General features: G+C 37.3%; 1 protein-coding gene across 1 annotated transcript in view; it reads left to right on the forward strand.

The window, feature by feature from the left end:
- COL6A6 (collagen type VI alpha 6 chain) overlaps window positions 1-19,097 on the forward strand; it is a 136,864-nt gene that overhangs the window by 65,269 nt on the left and 52,498 nt on the right. Inside the window, exons 19-23 of the mRNA XM_026015506.2 lie at window positions 2,055-2,120; window positions 3,602-3,655; window positions 11,166-11,201; window positions 12,755-12,817; window positions 14,623-14,685. Of these exons, the coding sequence (XP_025871291.1) occupies window positions 2,055-2,120; window positions 3,602-3,655; window positions 11,166-11,201; window positions 12,755-12,817; window positions 14,623-14,685 (282 nt within the window). The remainder of the gene's footprint in view (window positions 1-2,054; window positions 2,121-3,601; window positions 3,656-11,165; window positions 11,202-12,754; window positions 12,818-14,622; window positions 14,686-19,097) is intronic.

Raw genomic sequence — 19,097 nt, forward strand, 5'->3', positions numbered from 1 at the left:
GAAATAGAAACATCGCAGAAACTGCCTCATATATATATATGAGGGCCAAAAACTTGGGATATTGCCAATTGCCATTCACTTTGATCAGAATATCCCCTAATTGTCTGCTAAATTGTCTGTATGAATACTTAACACTTTCAAAAGAATCTGAATAATGTAAGATGGTTTTATTTTTTTAATGTTCTATGATTTCAAGATGGCTGAAAATTCAGCCCACTAGAACTTCTGTGTTGTGCTGTTTGTCACAATACTAATTTTAGATAGTTTTTTAATGCATGATAATTCTTCCCACCCACTCTGGAGTATATATCTCAAAGACGACTCTCTGAGCCTTTTTACATGTAGTTTCTATGGGTTACTATTTTAGGAAAAATTTGGTAGAGTAGGATTGATTGAATAAATAGAACCCACACATGATCAGATTATTCATAGGAATGCGTACAAATGGCACAAATTCCTGAAAATCTGTACTTATTCAGACAGAACTTCTGATCACGTGAAAGCTAGTTTGGCTGTTTGGAATTTCCCTTTTTTAAAAACCTCATAATCTCATGTGATACTAGGGAGAAAACCAGATTATTTGAGGTACAGAGTTTAGTAAGGTTCATCGTTCTAAAACATTATTAGAAGCCCATGTTTAATCATAAATTTGTGTTACATGATGCTCTTTTGTCCAGTTTCATTGAAAGAAATTGAAAGGCTGGACAGATCATATTCAAACTGACCAAACAACTAGGATGTTCTATTCTGTAGAATGTGCTGGTATAGGACTTTTTAAATGTCATCTCTTCAATTAAATAGTTTGGAGTTGGACCATAATAAATTGTTTATACATCCAGTGGAATAAAATTTTGGACTTTATATTACTTTCTCTTTCATTTTTTCACCAAAATATAATTCTCTAATATTGCGATTTAGGTATACTATGCTAAACAGACAAATATTTAAACTTAAAGGTAAAATAGAAAATGTAGAAAATAATCTTTGGCTTTGGTATGTGGGGGAAAGAATTAATTTTTCATATCAATTCTGGTAATGTCAGTTATGAGTAAATTCTAAGCTCATCTTTTTCTGTCTGTTAGCCTGTAAACTCTGTAGGTGTAGAAAGTATTGGTTTAAAAATCTTTCTAAGTATCTGGAACAATGAAATGTCCCTGTTGGTGATCTCAAATTACTTATTGATTGATGAAGGTAATCTGGGCTGCTATCAGCCAAACAGCCCAGCAGCTGGCACTCAGCAGGACTGGATAATTCTTGTCCCCTCTCAATCTATTGGAGTGTTGGCTGAACTGACTGGCTCAATTGATTGTCCCAGCATCATGGTGATACTGCTCTATTGGTGGTCCTAACTACCCAAGATAGAAAACTTTCAGTCTGGCCTGCTAAGGATAATATCCCACAATGAGTTCTTGCTAGAATGTTGTATGAATATTGAAGGAAACTCAAGATTCCAGAATTTTCTGAAAATGGGAGGGGAAAAGTACCAGTGAACATATGGAGCTAGAAGGCTACAAGACACCCAAGAGGAGAAAGAGAGAATGGATGGTGAATATAGTCCTCAGTGCTGCTCAGTGTATTTATGTTCTTGTGGTAGAACCCATTACAAACGCTCTGTCTCTCCCAAAGCTAGAGGAGAGTAAAAATCTACCAACCCTCAAGTATAAACTTGTCTAGGCCCCAAGAAAGAAAAGCAAACATTAAGAGAAAGAATAGCAGTAGCAAGAAGGGGTACCTCCAGACCCAGGACAAAAATTGTCATAAACACAAGCCATGTCACCCTTGATTCCCTTGGCTATGCCTCCTATGGTGAGCTCTTGCTTTCCCCCTACATACACATACACAGTCTCCACTATCTTCTGATAATGCAGAGCACAAGAGGAAAAGAAATCACCCCATTTGTAATTTTTACCTATCTATGCTTTTAAAGGGATTCCACTTCTTTGGCATGTATTTTTCGGGGGTGGGGGGTGAGGAGTGAATAAATGTGTTATATATGCAGTTACATTTTCAAGGAGAGATGTTCAAAATTTTTCTCTTTATTTTCTGTTTTATAGGGAGTTCCTGGATTTGACAATACCATAGAAGGACCTAAGGGCTTGAAAGGAGAACGTGGAAGACAAGTAATTATGTGGCAATTGAAAGTAAACTTGTAATGATGTGGCATACTTGATACAGAAAAAACATTTTTAGGAGCAAAAATATCTTTTCCTCCTCCTTATCTTCTACTCTAGGATTCGAAAAACATTCTCTTGTTCTTCTGAATTTGGGGTGACTTGTTTCACCAAGCCCCTGCCCTTGAATGCAAGGGCTTCCATTTATGAATGCAAACATCTACACTCTAACTTAAAATGTAGGGCTAGCCAGTGGAAACAACAAGCCAGGGACACCTGGGTGGCTCAGCAGTTTGGCGCCTGCCTTCGGCCCAGAGCATGATCCTGGGGTCCCAGTATCAAGTCTCACGTCGGGCTCCCTGCACAGAGCCTGCTTCTCCCTCTGCCTCTTTCTCTGTGTCTCTCATGAATAAATAAATAAAATCTTAAAAAAAAAAAAAAAAAACAGTGAATTGTTGGCCTTCCCAGGATATAGAAGTAATATACCCTAAGACGGCATCATATTACTTGTAGTACATGATGAAAAGAAAAAGAGCTGATAGACCTATACAGCTCACATGCTCAAGGCAAGTCTCGTGGGATTAATCACATGATCTCACAAGTCACAATTTGATCATCTTACCTTGTTTTTCAGAATTTTTAAAAGTAATTATCTGGAAAATGTGTTACTCTGGATCTTCTTGATGAGGAAGTTCCCTTGGTGACTTTACCAGGGGAAGAGGTCTGATATAGTAGAAAGAACTTTCCTTTTGGGGACAGACCCAGGTCCTATATCATGCTCTGCGCCTTACCAGCTCTGTGGCCTTGGGCCACTTTCTGTAAACCTCAATTTCCTCATCTGCAAAATAGGATAAGTAGCCTACTTTTGGAGATTATGATGGGAATTCAGTGACTGACCTTGCCACATCATAAATCTTCAGTAAATGTCATCTTCCATTTTTACTATGGGGTAAATGTAAGTCTCACATGTTTTATTATAGATTCATAATTTTTTCCTTCATTTTCTATTTTGGGAGGACTTAGGAGTATTGTGATATTTTATTTACATGAGGGTGTTCATCTACACCCAAACAAAACAAGAAGTCCAAAGGTAGAAATCCAAACCAGTAGTAGCCATACCTGATATATGGAATGCTTCATTTATCCACTCTGCAGCAACACCGTGGGATAGTTTGATTTAGATACTCTATACTTACATTCAAAGACAAGTTAGATAGTGGCAATGAACAGATGAAGCCACGTCATTAACATTTAGTCCTATAGTTCCTCCTTACCCATGTAGACATATGGTTTATAACCAGTGGAAGTAATGCCACATTCCAAAGGGAGGATAACTCTAGTTGGTATATATCCATCCACCCTCCCACAGCACAAGCAGATGCTGAAGAGGAAATGTGTCAGTACTGTGTAATTACTGTCACCCATATGCTTTTTTTTTTTTTCTTTCTTTCTTTCTTTTTTTTTTTTTTTTTTTTTTTTTTTTTTGATAGGGTAGAAGAGGCTGGCCAGGCCCCCCTGGAACACCAGGCTCCAGAAGAAAGACAGTAAGAGCCCTTCTAGACAAGAAGACCCACTGATCTGGTAGCCTATATTGTGATAAAAATGGCTGATTGTGGGGAGTGGGTGGGATGGTTCCACTGGGGCTCATTACCTTGGAGACACTTGGGATAATTCTGAGAACACAGCTTGCAAAGCACTTGAGGAAAGCCCCTGAAAAGCTGAGGCAGGAAGGTGCTGGCTGCAAGGAAAATTAGCAATCAGGAGAAAAGCCTGGGCAAAGAGAACAAAAAAGCAGCCAACTAGGGGAAGAGTGGTTAAAGTTTGGCCTTCTCACTAGGCTGTCATTGCCAGTGATGTCATTTTAAGTCCCAAACTCCTTTCCTGTGTTGAATTTTATGACTACTTAGGAAAGTCAGTCAGAGTATAAATCCTCTGTTCTTACTTCTATACTCTCTGCCTTGGAAAGAAGGTGTGTGTTCCAAAATACAAAAACGTTTTCTTGGTGGAGTATAATAGCTGATTCTATGAACGCAGACAATACAATGCATGATAAATACAGTATGCTAAACTGGTTTTTATTTGTGCTCAATTTTAAAGCCCATGTGTATAGAACTAACTGAGGTATAGTCGATGTATAACATATTATTCAGGTGTATAACATCATTTGACATGTATATGTGGTTGTGAAATAATCACCACAGTAAGTCTAGTTAACATTCATCACTATATGTAGTTACAAATTTTTCCTTGTACTGAAGACTTTAAGATCTACTCTCTTAGCAACTTTCAGATATATAATACGGTATTATTAGCTGTACTATACATCTAAACATGTATGTATACATTAGATGTAATGTATGCTGTACATTACATCCCTGTGACTTATTTTATGACTGAAAGTTTGTACCTTCTTACCCATTTTATCCATTTCATTTACCCACTACCCCTTACCTCTGGCATAATACAAATCTGTTCTCTGTGTCTAGGAGTCAAGTTTTTTGAGTTATTTTGGGTTTTTTTGGTATTTTTAAGATTCCACATATTAGGGGCTCTGGAGTGGCTCAGGCGGTTAAGCACCTGCCTTCAGCTCAGGTCATGATTGCAAGGTCCTGGAATTGAGCCCCCATTGGGCTCTCTGCTTGGCAGAGAGTCTGCTTCTCCCTCTCCCATGGCCCCTCCCTCCCCAGCTTGTGCTCTCACTTGTTCTAAAATAAAATCTATTAAAAAAAAATGTTCCACATATTAGCGAGATCATGTAGTATTTGTCTTTCTGTCTTTCTCTGACTTATTTAGTATAATGCCTTCAGGGTTCATCCATGTTGTCATAAGTGGCAAGATCTCCTTTTTTGGCTGAATAACATTCCATGATTAGATAGATAGATAGATAGATAGATAGATAGATAGATAGATAGATAGATCTATCTATCTATCTCACACATTCCTTATTCATTCATCCATCAGTGGGCACTTAGGCTGCTTCCATGTCTTGGCTGTTGTGTAAGTAATGCTGCAATGAACACAGGGGTGCAGATATCTTTTTAAATTAGTGTTCACAATTCCTATGGATATATACTCAGAAGTGGAATTGCTGAATCATAACGTAGCTCTGTTTAATTTTTTGAGGAACCTCCATATTGTGGAAATACTAAGAATGAAATTAGATCACTTGCTTATGCAACCTTTGGGTTTGGGGGTCTTTTTATTTGTTGTATTTTTTCCAACAGGTACTTTTTAAAACAGATTCTTTGTTTGACTATTGGAAGAGCACAGAAATTATAAAAGAAAATTTTTATCTAATAAGAAGAAATAACTCTAATAAAAGACACTTAAATACCTGCACTGGGTTCAAAGTTAGACCTGTTTTTCCATTTTGTAGCATTTCCTTTCCATTCTTAGTTATCTAGCTTTCTCCAGCTTCTTCCACCTCTCTCCTCAATTATTTGTACTATTTACTGAGCACAAATAAAAACTAGTTTGATATATTGCATATATTATGCATCGTATTTTCTGAGAAGTTCATAGAACCAGCTATTATACTTCATCAAGAAAATTGTTTTTGTAGCTTGGACCACCTCTTCTTTGGTAGGTAGAGAAAATGGAAATGAAAACAGAAGTTATATTTAAAATGTGCAGAATTTGGTTGCTGGGAAAGCATTTTATTGCCGCTGCTGTGTTAATGCACCTAAAGATAAAGCAACACATTTGTTATTCATTTCACTTTCTAGAAGGGTGTAGCCAGCTTACATACACTGGGAAAATATTTTGAACTTAAAGAATATCATCCAAGATTTCCTGGCATGGGAGATGTACTTTTATTGTTTTATAGAGGCTATAGTCTCTCTTGAGGCTAACACAGCATCACTATGTATTACTTAAACTGCACAACTCCTGAGAAATATGTCCACATCTTGGGTTATAGATACAGAAGTGTCATTCAGAAGTAAAAGTAGGACTTTCAGCTAAAGATGGCAAAGTCAAGGTGTTTTTTATACTATTCCTTTTTGTGCAACTTACCAAAAACAACACAAATTTAAAAAAGATTAACAAAGAATGACCACAACTTCAAAACAGGCATTATGGCAAATATTGGGCAATTTTTTAAAAATCTAGATCCTAATGAGGGGAGGCTTTGGAAAGCTTATACATATACCTCAGACCTCAAACAGAGATCAGATTTCTCTAAAAGTAGCTTTCAGGTTTTGAGAAGATCAGAGAATATACCCATAGAAACACTGTAGCAGAGGAGGCAGAAATCGTGGGAAACTAAAGAATATTTCATTTTTAATGTCTAAAACCAGCAGTCTGATCCATGAAGGCTGTAAAGATTGAAGAAACAGTAACTATTGCAGTACAGAGAAACTATGATTTAAGGGGCTTTATGTGAGTTCCATGAATCTCTTAAATGCCCAAATTTGAAGGGAGAGGTAGTGTGAGGTAAAAAAAAAAAAAAAAAAAAAAAAAACTTCATGATGAGAAAGTGTTTGAGACAACATATCTATATCAAAACTACTGACACCCAGGTCTAGCTACACTACATACAGTTATTCAGTAAATAGGTGGCCCTATTCAAAAGTGATTAATAATCAGAAATATTAGGAATCTTCATTATTAAATGATTATTAGGACCTATGCATAGACAGAAGAGCAAAACGATATGAGCAAAGGGCAAATAAACCCTCATTGGGAGAGGAATTGTTCAAGACAAAGGCAGAATGACTCTGGCAAATAGTTCTCTAAAGTCTCAAAAAAACAAAACAAAACAAAAAAAAAAAACTAAGACCATGCGATTACTCTAAAAAAAAAAAAAAAGTCTGAAGAAGTGAAGAAAGCAAGCTGGTAGTGTTTGGGGAGCAATAAACGTGTAGGATGGGTTACAAGCAACAAAAAACCTAGAATAAGTAAGACTGAAAATATAGGTGAGCATATAGTAACCAAGAAGCCACAAAAGCAGTGATAAAGGCAGACTATGGAGAGCCAGCAACTGTACAGTTTACATTACTAAGTTAAATAGGCTAATGTAGAAAATATTCAGAAGTGTAATAAAAAAAATGTAATAAAAATAATTTCTTGTAAAAAGGCTCAAAGGTGCAGGTAGAAAAGGCATACTCTGACTCAGGAAAAATTGACCCAAAAACATAACATTGAGCTACATCCTAGTGAAATTACCAAACTTATTATGTAAAGGAAGAATCTCGAAGAATTTCCAAGTAGATAATATAGAAAACCCAGTCTATTTTTAACCTTCTTCACTACAGTCAAGGCCAAAAGGGGGAGAGCAGGAGAATAGCTGGAGTTCTGAGGGAAATCCGGGTGTCCAAGATTTTTATACCCATCCAAGTTATCCTTTGTGTATATAAATAATTAATATGATAAAGCCTTTGAAAATTCAGGCAATATAGCCCCCATTTATTTTGTTTTTCTACTAAATTCAAGTAAAATGTAATATTTTGTTTTTAAAATAGATAAATACCATGATCCTTTCTTAACCAAAAGTACTGCTATTTAGAACTATCTATAAACCTGCATAAAAAGATGTTTAGAATCAAGATTATCAAATATTAGCAATAGTTCTATCTATGTAGGATTTGGGATGACTTACATTTTGATTCTGTGTTTTCCTGCATTTGAATATTTAAAAATCAGTATGTATCATATTTATAATAATAGTAAAATCATTATCCTTTCAGAAGGAAGAAAAATTTATACCACTAACTGAAAAACTCTAAAATGTAACTAGATAATAAGTATTGAGGACTCCCTGGTACAACAAGATTCTGCTGAACTGAGAAATGATTGGAGGATGGTGGTAGGGTGTGGCATGCAGGGAAATAAGAGCAGTTGACCAACTCTGGCTTTGATTCATTTGACAAACATTTAATGAACACTTACAGAATACCAGCAACTCTACTAGCTACTAGAGCCACAAAATCAAATAAGACATAGTCCTTACTTGCAAGGAACATAAAATCATGCTACAGATTCAAGGGATGGTGTATCAACCTATTATTGACATTGAATCAAGTAATTCTTTGTTATGGGAAGTTGTTTTGTGCATTGTAAGATGGTTAGTGTTATCCCTGGCCTCTAACCACCAGGTACCAAGCAGCAGCACCCTCAACTTGTGACAATGAAAACTGTCTCCAGACACTGCCAATTGTTCCCAGAGAAGAGGGGTTGCTAAACCACCCTCTTGCAGTTTGAAACTCCTGTTGTAGAAGGGGATGGATTTGTAGGGATAGCAAACTGTAACTGGTGCCCTGCCAGCAGTCTGTAATGGATTCGATTGTGGTGGTGGAGAGAGTAGGATCAGGACCAGAAAGCCACAGCACTGGGGCAAGAGGTGGGAATGGGAGATTGGTTCTTTCTGAGCCAAACTTTACTGAGAATTATTTTTTTTTAATAATAAATTTATTTTTTACTGGTGTTCAATTTGCCAAAATACAGAATAACACCCAGTGCTCATCCCGTCAAGTGCCCCCCTCAGTGCCTGTCACCCATTCACCCCCACCCCCCGCCCTCCTCCCCTTCCACCACCCCTAGTTCGTTTAGAACAGATTCTTGTGCCATGGATAATGAGAAGCAACTGGCTTTCAATCCTATTCAGTCTACAGAGCTGTTAATTATGCTTTGCCCTTTTCATCTCTCTTGGCACTACTTTAAGGGGTGGCTTTAAGTCCCCCCCCAGGCAGTCAGTCATCATTGTAAATAAGTGTTTGCCATTAAGAGTCAGTATTAATGTGATGTTTTACCATTAAGAATGTCCTGTTTTCTTCCCTGGGGGATTGCATCTCAAATCAGTCGATATCTATCTGGGAAAGTGGGTCCTGGTAAACAGCCAGAAAGCCAGGCTATGAGGGATCAACAAGACTGGGTATCTTGTTCTGAATCTTCTTACTCTCAGGATGCCTTTGGGGATGTTTTCTTTCTTGATGTCCTCATTAGCATTTCCTTTCACAGATGAGTTAGGCTGTCTGGATGTGTTACCAGAAAACTGCAAGCCTATGGGCAAACCATGAAGACATTTGGGGATTTAATCTTCCCCGTCTAAAACATTAAAAATTGTAAAGCAAAATTGTAAAATTTTTCACCCCCATTTCCTTGTTTGCTTTCAGTCTTACACACTTACTCAAGGTATCTCAAACTCATAGCTTCCAATTAAAGTTTAAATCCCAAATAGCCATTAATGAAAGTGCTAGATGATAACTTCTAGAATCACAAATGGTGGATTTGAAGTCTGTCTTACGCAAATTTGCATGAATGGTGGTACTCCTCTGTTAGGCTTATAAACTCTTGCCTAGGAACAGAAGTCAGTTTTTACTTACCACCACTCACCCCAGTTCCTCTAGGGAGCAGGAATTCAATGTTGAGATGACTAATTTTAATCAAGCCCTTTCAAAGTCAAACCTTAAAGACACAGATATCAAATGTTTCTTGATGTTATTTCAAACACTGTGACAGTGGACCAGAGAAAGATTTTTGGATGTAAGGTCCTATTTCATATCGTGTAAATCATGTAATGTAGGAAGCTCTTTATTTTTGCCTGAACATAGGTTCAGTTGTGCCTACCACATCCAGATGTATCCACTTAAAAGCCCAAGTCTGGCCATGTACATTTCCTGCTATAGGCACCCCAGTGGTTTCTACTAAATGAACTATGAACCCTTCCACTTAGTGCCCCTCCTACTGCCCTCTCTTATATCTATGACCTAGAAATGGTAAAATACTCTTCCTATTTTCTTGTCTCTACTTCATTACTTAGGCATATCCTTTACTAGAAAAACTTTCATTTTCTTTTACCTGTAAAACTCCTACACATTCTGTGAAACCCATATCAAAAAGTCTTCCATGGTATCTGACTGGCTCAATCAGAGCATGAGACTCTTGATCTTGAAATTGTAAGTTAAAGCCTCAAGTTGGACATAGAGATTACTTAAATAAACTTTAAAAAACAATCTTCCTCTAGGAATATTTTCCTAATTTGACAAACTGGATATAATTGCTTTCTTTGAAACCCATATTTCCATTTCCCCTTTCTTATGGCATTTGCCATACTATGCCTTGTAAATATTGTAATATTTATCTCTTCACTCCCCAAGCCCAAAATATGAGAGTCTCATAAGGTCAAGAACTGTGTATGTGCATATATCTGTGTGAAATCTTTATGCTCCTGTTGTTCCCATACAATATGCTTTGTGGGTTATAGATCATTGTTAGGTATTTTTCTGAATGAGACTGAAGTGAATTGAATCACAACAGTTAAACCCTTGTACTAAAAGAGTGGAGAGCGTTTCTTTTCCTCCTCTGATAGAAAGGATTTAAACTCTCATCTCAAGATGACTCATCAGAGTTTTAAAGAAATAGGTCTCCATTTCTTCAGATATACACAGTCTGTTTCCTAGATAACAATAGATTTTAACTTACATATGAGAGTATTAAGATAAAAGCACTTGATTATATAGTGCTATTATTTTGATTACTTCATTAACATCTTGAGAACTTCTGAATGCTTGAACAGATTCTTTAATTTTTGACAGGTAAGCATATTTTTTGGCTTTTTGGGGGAGGGGGTTAAAATTAGTCTGGCTACCTTTATATTCTGAAGTTAATCTATAATTAAGTTCAATGGAGTCAATTCTCACAGTTTTTTCCTCTGGCTTCCTGCCTTTTGGCTACTCCACTCTTGATTTTTGACTTACTTGATAGTACTTTGGAAAAATGAAAAGAAATGAAATTCAAATCAGTCAATTTTGGATCTTGTGATCAGCTCTAGTAATAGTTTAGCGGAGGACAAATTATTGACCACAATCTGTTCTCTTAAGTATGTACAGATTTCAGTTGTCTATGTGATTTTAATTACCTATTGACCTAAGATAGACATTCAAAGTTGGCAACATTTTACTGTCATTATGCAGTGACTAATTAAATGTTTAAACCAATATGTGGGTACTTAAAAAAAAAAAAGTGACTTAAGGTGTTCATTATCAATTTAAATATAAAAAGCTTTTTTTTTTTTTTTTTCAGAATTAATGATACCTACCTTTCCTCCTACTTTAGGCAGCTCATGGCCGAAGGGGACATACAGGCCCACAGGTACAATTATTTTTTTTCTTAACCCCAAATATTCTGTGTTCAGTCAAGAAGTAAGAATAAAGTCTCTGGGAATCAAAGCTCTTCAGGATCAAAGCTCTTCACTTTTTGATGATATTGGTTATGGAATAATGTGTTAGAAATCTTCTAAGCTATAATTTCAAGAGCTCAAATCTTAAAATGAAGATTTGGGCATTCTAATCAAACACTGTAAAAATTAATGATAAGAGACACTAATTGGCATGATTACTATAAATTTAACTTTGAATTTCAACAAACTAGTAACTCCGTTGAGTGATCCTTTAGATTTTTGTTCAGTTGACTCTGAAATCTTACAATTTACACAAACCCTTTTTAAACTGAGAGTACAATTAGACCCTAATACAAATTGGATATTCTGAGTGTTTTATTCAAATTTGACTATACCAAATATTGTATCATATCTTCTTTGTACAAGCTGGTGACATACATGCCTCGTGTATGTATAATATTTATGAAAAAGAAATTGTGGACTTAGAATTTATAAAATTGAGGAAACGCCCTCAGGTTGAAAATATAATGAGGATAAACAGTAAATCCACTCAATCATATCATAGTGAAACTCTGGAATACTAAAGATAAAACATCTTAAACATGACTAAGAGAAGGATCATTGGTAAAAATATGAAAAATAAAGGAAAATACAAATAAAGAGATAAAAATTTTACCCGTGAAAGGAATAACAGATTGTAGCAGACTTGTATTTAGCAATAAAACATGCCAGAAAAAGTGATATTTGTAGGTCCAGAAGAAAAATAACTGTTAATATAGAATTTTATACCTAGCTAAACTGTGAGTGAACATGTAAATATTTTCAGATCAAGACTAAGAGAATTTACCATCCACAGACATTACTCACACACACTTCAAGGTTAAACTTCAAAAAGGAGAGCAAATCCAGAATAATCACATAAAACAAGATTGGGGAGAGAAAGTGTTGAGAAATTTCCCCTTTCTGAGATCAAGGAAAAGCAATTAGCACGGGACATTTAATCACATATGTGTAACAACTGAGACATAAACTTAAGCTATCCCGAATGTTGACTAAGCCTTTTAATCCTTCCTCTTTTTTGGAATTCTTATCTCTAAGAAAGTTCAAGGACAATGTGAAGATAATGCTCAACTTTTGAACCATAGATATGTAATCTATTTGAATATAAATGTAATGTTGTAAGATGTCTGGAGATTTTTGAAGAAAATGGGAAGTAAACTGTGAGTATTTTTAGGCCAAATGTGCAAGTCAGATATATTACAAATGTTACAGAAAAAAAATGGGTGTGTGAGTGTGCATATGTATAAAGACTTGAAACCAAATATACCAACATAGTAACTGTGGTTATCTCTGCTTGATGAGATTATAGAAAATTTTTATCTCTTTATTTGTATTTTCCTTTATTTTTCATATTTTTACCAATGATCCTGCACAGACATTGTGATTGAAAATCTATAATCTTGTACATAAAGGAGACAAAATTCTCAGGAAATGGTAATAACAGGTTGATTCTCTCTCACCACAGGGGAAAACAGGCATCCCAGGCCCAGATGGACTTGAAGGCTCATGGGGAGTTAAGGGCCCTCAGGTACATATCAGAACTGATTAGGGTTTGAGAGCATAAAGAAGAATCTGGAGTCTCCATGGAATCCTTCAAACCTCTTTACAGGAATAAAGATGTTTAAAGTGTGTTCAGAGTGATAAAGTAAGGAAGCAATGTAGTCTTGTCCAGGATTTGGTCTCCTTTATCTAAGTTTTGTCCCATCAAGAGGTGAGAAGGGAATGAACATGCTGGGTAGAGTCCCTGTACAATGAGTTCAGTCTAGCTAGGGGAGACCTTGAGCCAAAGAAAATGTTGACCCTCAAAGGTTTGGGAATTTTGGTCAATGTAACACAGTGAGAGCTCAGTGTTGCATATCTGGATGCCTGTGTGGTAGAAAAACTGGCGCTGCTCTAGGAAAGAATTGTTGCAAATACAGCTGAAGTCTTCAGCGGGGTGATCTATAGTGTGGCACTCAGCCTGCCTTCTTGCTCACTTCCCCAGAGAGCTGCCTCCAGCACTTTTTCCTTTGTAAGAAATAAGCCACAGTTGGCTCTTACACTGATCACATGAGGGGGAAAAAAGCATGTGCCAGAAAGAGCAAAATGTAGCTTGAAATAATACTGAGAAGGGAAAGGAAGTTCTAGAAAATGTTGAGATAAAGGAAAGGAGGCCAGACTATAGAAAGTTAGAACATATTTTTTCTCTCCAAACTTTGTTTTGAAAACTTAAATAATTTTGCTGTTTGGTAAATGCAGGACAAGCAATATTTCTGTAATTTTTCAAAGTTTTAATGCATGAGGTTGAAAACAATTTAACTATTATATGTTAGCAGCTTGGTCCATGGAATTTGGGCAAAGCATCTTTAGACATCAGATGAGAAATTGTGTTCACATTTTTACCAAGACTTCAGAACAGTACAGTCTGCCCCCTTGGACCCCTAGCTCTTGAGCTTGATTGCTTTTTTTCTGTTTTACTTACCAGCTGAGGAAAGTTCACTTTTCTTATCTTCAAGTGAGAAATATTTGCCACTGGAGCTGTGGGGAAGAATTTCAATAGATTGGCTGGCTTTGTTTCATGATAAACAAATAATACAACAGCATCCCTTCCACTTTACAGACTCTTTCTTCATGACATAATTTAAAAGGAGATGGAAAAACCAAACACAGCGTGAAGGTTTCTTTGCCTAATGTACAGAGGCCATGATTAATAGGCAATATAATATCCTAGAAGTAGAAATATCTGAACTTCATCTTACCACGTGCTACATCTTATGACCAGTCTTCAGTGTGGTTATTGAATAGAAAACTTATTTTAATATTTCAGTTTCAGATTATGTAATTAAGGATTATTTTATCACATAAGAAATATATGCATTTGGACTCTAAAGGTGGTTAGGATAATTAAAAAGCAATACTGAGGGGGATCCCTGGGTGGCTCAGCGGTTTGGCGCCTGCCTTCGGCCTGGGGTGTGATTCTGGAGTCCCAGGATGGAGTCCTGCATCGGGCTCCCTGCATGGGGCCTGCTTCTCCCTCTGCCTGTGTCTCTGCTTCTCTCTCTATATATCTCTCATGAATAAATAAATAAAATCTTTTTAAAAAAATACTGAAAAATTCAAGTGGAGCATTTATTCAGTCAACTGTAAATGCCCCCAACTGCCTAAATTGCAAATTAGACCCTTGTAGACTAACACAGGAGAGCTCACAAATCAACATAGAGCCAAGGGTGTGAATAGAGTTCTTTCCAGTTTCTGTCCATGTGATGGACTTATCATGTCCATCTTTAATATTCAAGTTAATATTCAAGTGTTCTCTTTTAGAAAGAAAATAATGCTATAATTCTCTGTATATAGGGTCCCAGAGGAGAGACTGGTGTGAAAGGCGAAAAAGGAGGTCTGGGAAGTAAAGGTCCTCAGGTATGTAATGAGAGAAAATGACTGCACCTGGCTCTGGTCTTGGCTTTAATATGGATATCCTTGCAGTTCCTTTTCTGTGGAAGGAGTTCTTTATTGCCTGTGAACCAGTAGAATTTTGAGTTCAGTGTTTGGTGTGATGGCCACATCACATCGTGACCCACCTTGCAGAGTGGGCTGCCTTTCTGTCAAACACAGAAGTGGAAGAGGACTTCTGGTCTTCTTTGCCTCAACACCTCAGCCATTACTGTGAGGTTAAGAATTCCTCCTCTGCAAAAATCAGGTCCTGCCACTCCTCTGATCGCAATCCTCAGGGGCTTCCCATTGCACCCAGAATACAACCTACTTCTGTGCTCCTCAATCTAGCTATACACAATACTCTCCTGGGAAGATGATAAAATACTCCACCAGACCGGTTAAATCAGAATCTCTGAAGGTGAGACCAAGGTATCAGTAACTTTAAATTCTCCCCAGATGATTCTAGTAGACACACCCAGTATTGGGACTGAGTTTCCCACATCACTTCTCAAACTTCAAAGTGTCTAAGAATCACCTGGACAACTTGTTAAAGTGCAGATTCTGATCAGCAGCTTTGGGGTGGAGCTTGAGGTTCTATACTTCCAGTGAGCTCCCAGGCAGTCCTGATGCTAATTCCCAGACCACACCTTGAATAGCATGGCCACATGATCTAGTCATTACCTAACTACTATTATACTTGTTTAGTTTTTTGTCTCCCCTTCTACACTGTAAACTAAACTCCTTGAAGACCAGAACTTTGTCTTGCTTATACCATATCCCAGAGCCTAGAATAACAGGGCTGCCCCACTGTAGAGCTCAACATGTACTTATATAACAAATCAATTAGTAAATGAATGAATGAGACACAGTTGGGACTTACACTTGACTAAGGGGTAAAGGGAATCCATTACTTTGTGTCCATTAGGCAGTGGTCCAACACTTAAGTGAATGTTCTCATATCAAAACATTTAAGTAGCTACTTGCATAAAGCTATATCTCATGACACAATATTTTAAAGCGTATGAATTATGGCTTATGAGGATATTTGTTCCCATTTGGATGAATGTACTCCTTCAGCATGAAAACTTTAAAAATTTCATTGTAGAATTAAATTGATGAAAACTTACTATTTTGCATTCACATCCTTGAATCATTAAAAACTTGTTGGCACCACCAGTTGGTACTTAAAAATAAAAAACAGAAAATGCCAAGAGAAACATGTATCAGGTGATTATCTCATCTGTTTATATAAAATATTGAGATGTAGATGGGTTGAAGTCCAAAGAACTTGGTAATTCCCTTTTTCTAGAATCCAAAATTGTGTCCAAGTGCCTGTTACTCCAATAAGTTATTCCATTTGCCCTGTAGTGTACTTGTCTGAGTGAGACCCCTTTAATCTTGCTTTGGCAAGATTGGTTATAGTTATAAATCATTCAACCTCCTGGCATTGCCAGCAGCGCTAGTCAAAAGGCACCACTTCTACCTCTTCCTTTTATCTGGCTAGAAATCGTGGTTTTCTTTCTTTGCTTGTTTTTCTTGAAATACCCTTGTCAACAGTGAAAGTGCTATTTCAAAGATATGTAGAATTTTCTATATTCAGGACATGATGAATGGGATCTCAAAATTGTTGTTTCCAAAGGAAAACCATGGGCTACAAACACAATCAGATATGCAAGAGAGTGTTATTCTTTATTGGCTCTGTAAATCCACTGACATATGCTTCATACAGCACACAAGTACCTGCCACTTAGATGGAATAACAGGAGTGTTTTTTGTTTTAAGTAAGCTCCATGCCCAGCATGGAGCCCAACGTGTTGCTTGAACTCAGGCCCCTGACATCAAAACCCAAGCTGATATCAAGAGTCAGATGCTTAACAAACTGAGTCACCCAGGCACCCCTAACAGGAGTGTTTTTAATTGAAGGCTTTAATTTTTTTCTTAGGATACACATTTAAAAAAAGGAATGTGATTTCTGTTGATAGTGTTCTGAAGACTTATTAATTTATGCAGTGTTGGGGCATTCTGCATAAATCAAAATGTGCTAATCCAACCAAGTTTATGGCTATGATATGAAAAAAATACAGCCCGTGGCACAATGAAAAAGAAGGTATAACTTTGAAAAGAATAGCATATTCCTTTATACCTTCCTTTGTTCCTTTCTTGTTTGGCTTACCCTAGGGTTACACACTAACGTAATCAACACCTAGAAAAGGAATGGAAAATCAGACACACATACTAATTCTACTTAGTACTGGAATTATTCTTAGTTTTATTAAGTGAAATAATCACTAATGTCATATGCAGTATCAAGAAAGGCTGGAATTATTCCTTGCAAATTTGGGATACAAAACAGAATTTCTGTTATCCTCTTTAGAAAGCATAACATAGCAGTCAAAGGCATAGTGCCTGAAACCAGGCTGCCTGGGTTTGATCACCAGTTTTGTACCTTCCTAGCTCTGTGTCCTTGGGTAATTTATTTAACCTCTCTGTGCCTCAATTTTCTCTGCTATAAAATAAGGGTAGTAATAGAAGCTACCTCATCAGATGAAAATTAAATGCTTTAATATATGTAGGTTCTTAGAACATTGCCTGCAATATAGTCAGTACTGTGTGTCTGTTACTATTGTATTGCATCAGTATTACCTAATTTGGCAAGGATGTATTATGCCCAAAGCATGAGTCTCCAGTCCAAGGAAGTCCATGATAATAACAATATAATAATATGGGTTTTTAAAAATAGATTTTATTTATTTATTCATAAGAGACACAAAGAGAGAGGCAGAGACAGAAGCAGGCTCCCCACAAGGAGCCTGATGCGAGACTCGATCCTGGACCTGGGGATCACACCCTGAGTCAAAGGCAAATGCTCAACTGCCTTGGCATCCCACAATATAACAATATGTAATCTGGACTGCAATGATGGGATTTCCTCATTCTGCATAACCTAGGTTGGATGATCCATCAACCATTTCTTTTACTCAAATATTTGCTGAGTGCTTCCTGTGTGTAGATACTAGAGTAGGTTAAAAGGACATACTCCTGGGGCACCTGGGTGGCTCAGTCCATTAAGTGTCTGCCTTCAGCTCAGGTCATGATCCCAGCATCCTGTGTCCAGCCCCCTGCTCAGCAGGGAGTCTGCTTCTTCCTCCCCCCACCCCCTGCTCCCCTGCTCTTGCGTTCTTGCTCATTCTCTTTCTCTCTCTCAAATAAATAAAATCTTTTAAATAAAGGACATATTCCCAATCTCATAAAAGACACCAAGGTAAACAATAGTTGAAATCTGACGGGACACCTGCACCCCGATGTTTCTATCAGCAATGGCCACAATAGCCAAACTGTGGAAGGAGCCTCGGTGTCCATCGAAAGATGAATGGATAAAGAAGATGTGGTTTATGTATACAATGGAATATTACTCAGCAATTAGAAACGACAAATACCCACCATTTGCTTCAACGTGGATGGAACTGGAGGGTATTATGCTGAGTGAAATAAGTCAATCGGAGAAGGACAAACAGTGTATGTTCTCATTCATTTGGGGAATATAAATAATAGTGAAAGGGAATATAAAGGAAGGGAGAAGAAATATTGGGAAATATCAGGAAGGGAGACAGAACATAAAGACTCCTAACTCGGGGAAACGAACTAGGGGTGTTGGAAGGGGAATGGGTGACAGGCACTGAGGTGGACACTTGACGGGATGAGCACTGGGTGTTTTTCTGTATGTTGGTAAATTGAACACCAATAAAAATTAATTAAAAAAAAATAGTTGAAATCTGATATACTGAATGCCAAAATGGATTTACACCCAGGATAGAGTGGTGGGGAAAAGGTCGGCATTAGAGCCAGAGAAGAGTGGCTTAGCTTTTGCAGGGAAAAGGAGGTGTTCTCCAGGGGACCAAGGGAGAGGCAGGCATCTGGGAAAACGAGCCAGGTATCTAAATGGAGATATCAAAGTGAGTTTGGGGAACCATAAATGGTTCAACATGGATGGAGTATAGGATGCATGAAGGACTAGAAGTTGAAGTTAGAGGCTGTGTCTTAGACCAGCACTGTCAAGATTCAATATCTCAGGTATCTTGGGGGTTTTTCTTATATTAGCCCACCCTTTGCTGGACTCTTATCTTTTATTTTCTCAGAATTAGCTCATATCTGACTCTTAAAAATGCTGAGCATATAATCTCCTCAGGTAGCTCCAACCCGGCCTGACAGTTTACTGGTTGCTAGTATAGGTTAGGTTTTATTCCCATGAAAATAATAAGTGACAGGATTCCTTTTAAGCATGAGACGAACCTGAGCCTCTTGTGCCTGCACAGCCAATCCCATCCAAAGTTGAAGTGTCCTTGGCATTGCCCCAGCTATTAATCCCAAACTCCTACTGCAATCCTGTCTGATAAAAT

The sequence above is a fragment of the Vulpes vulpes genome, chromosome 11 (genome assembly GCF_048418805.1).
Source record: "Vulpes vulpes isolate BD-2025 chromosome 11, VulVul3, whole genome shotgun sequence".
Lineage (NCBI taxonomy): Eukaryota > Metazoa > Chordata > Mammalia > Carnivora > Canidae > Vulpes > Vulpes vulpes.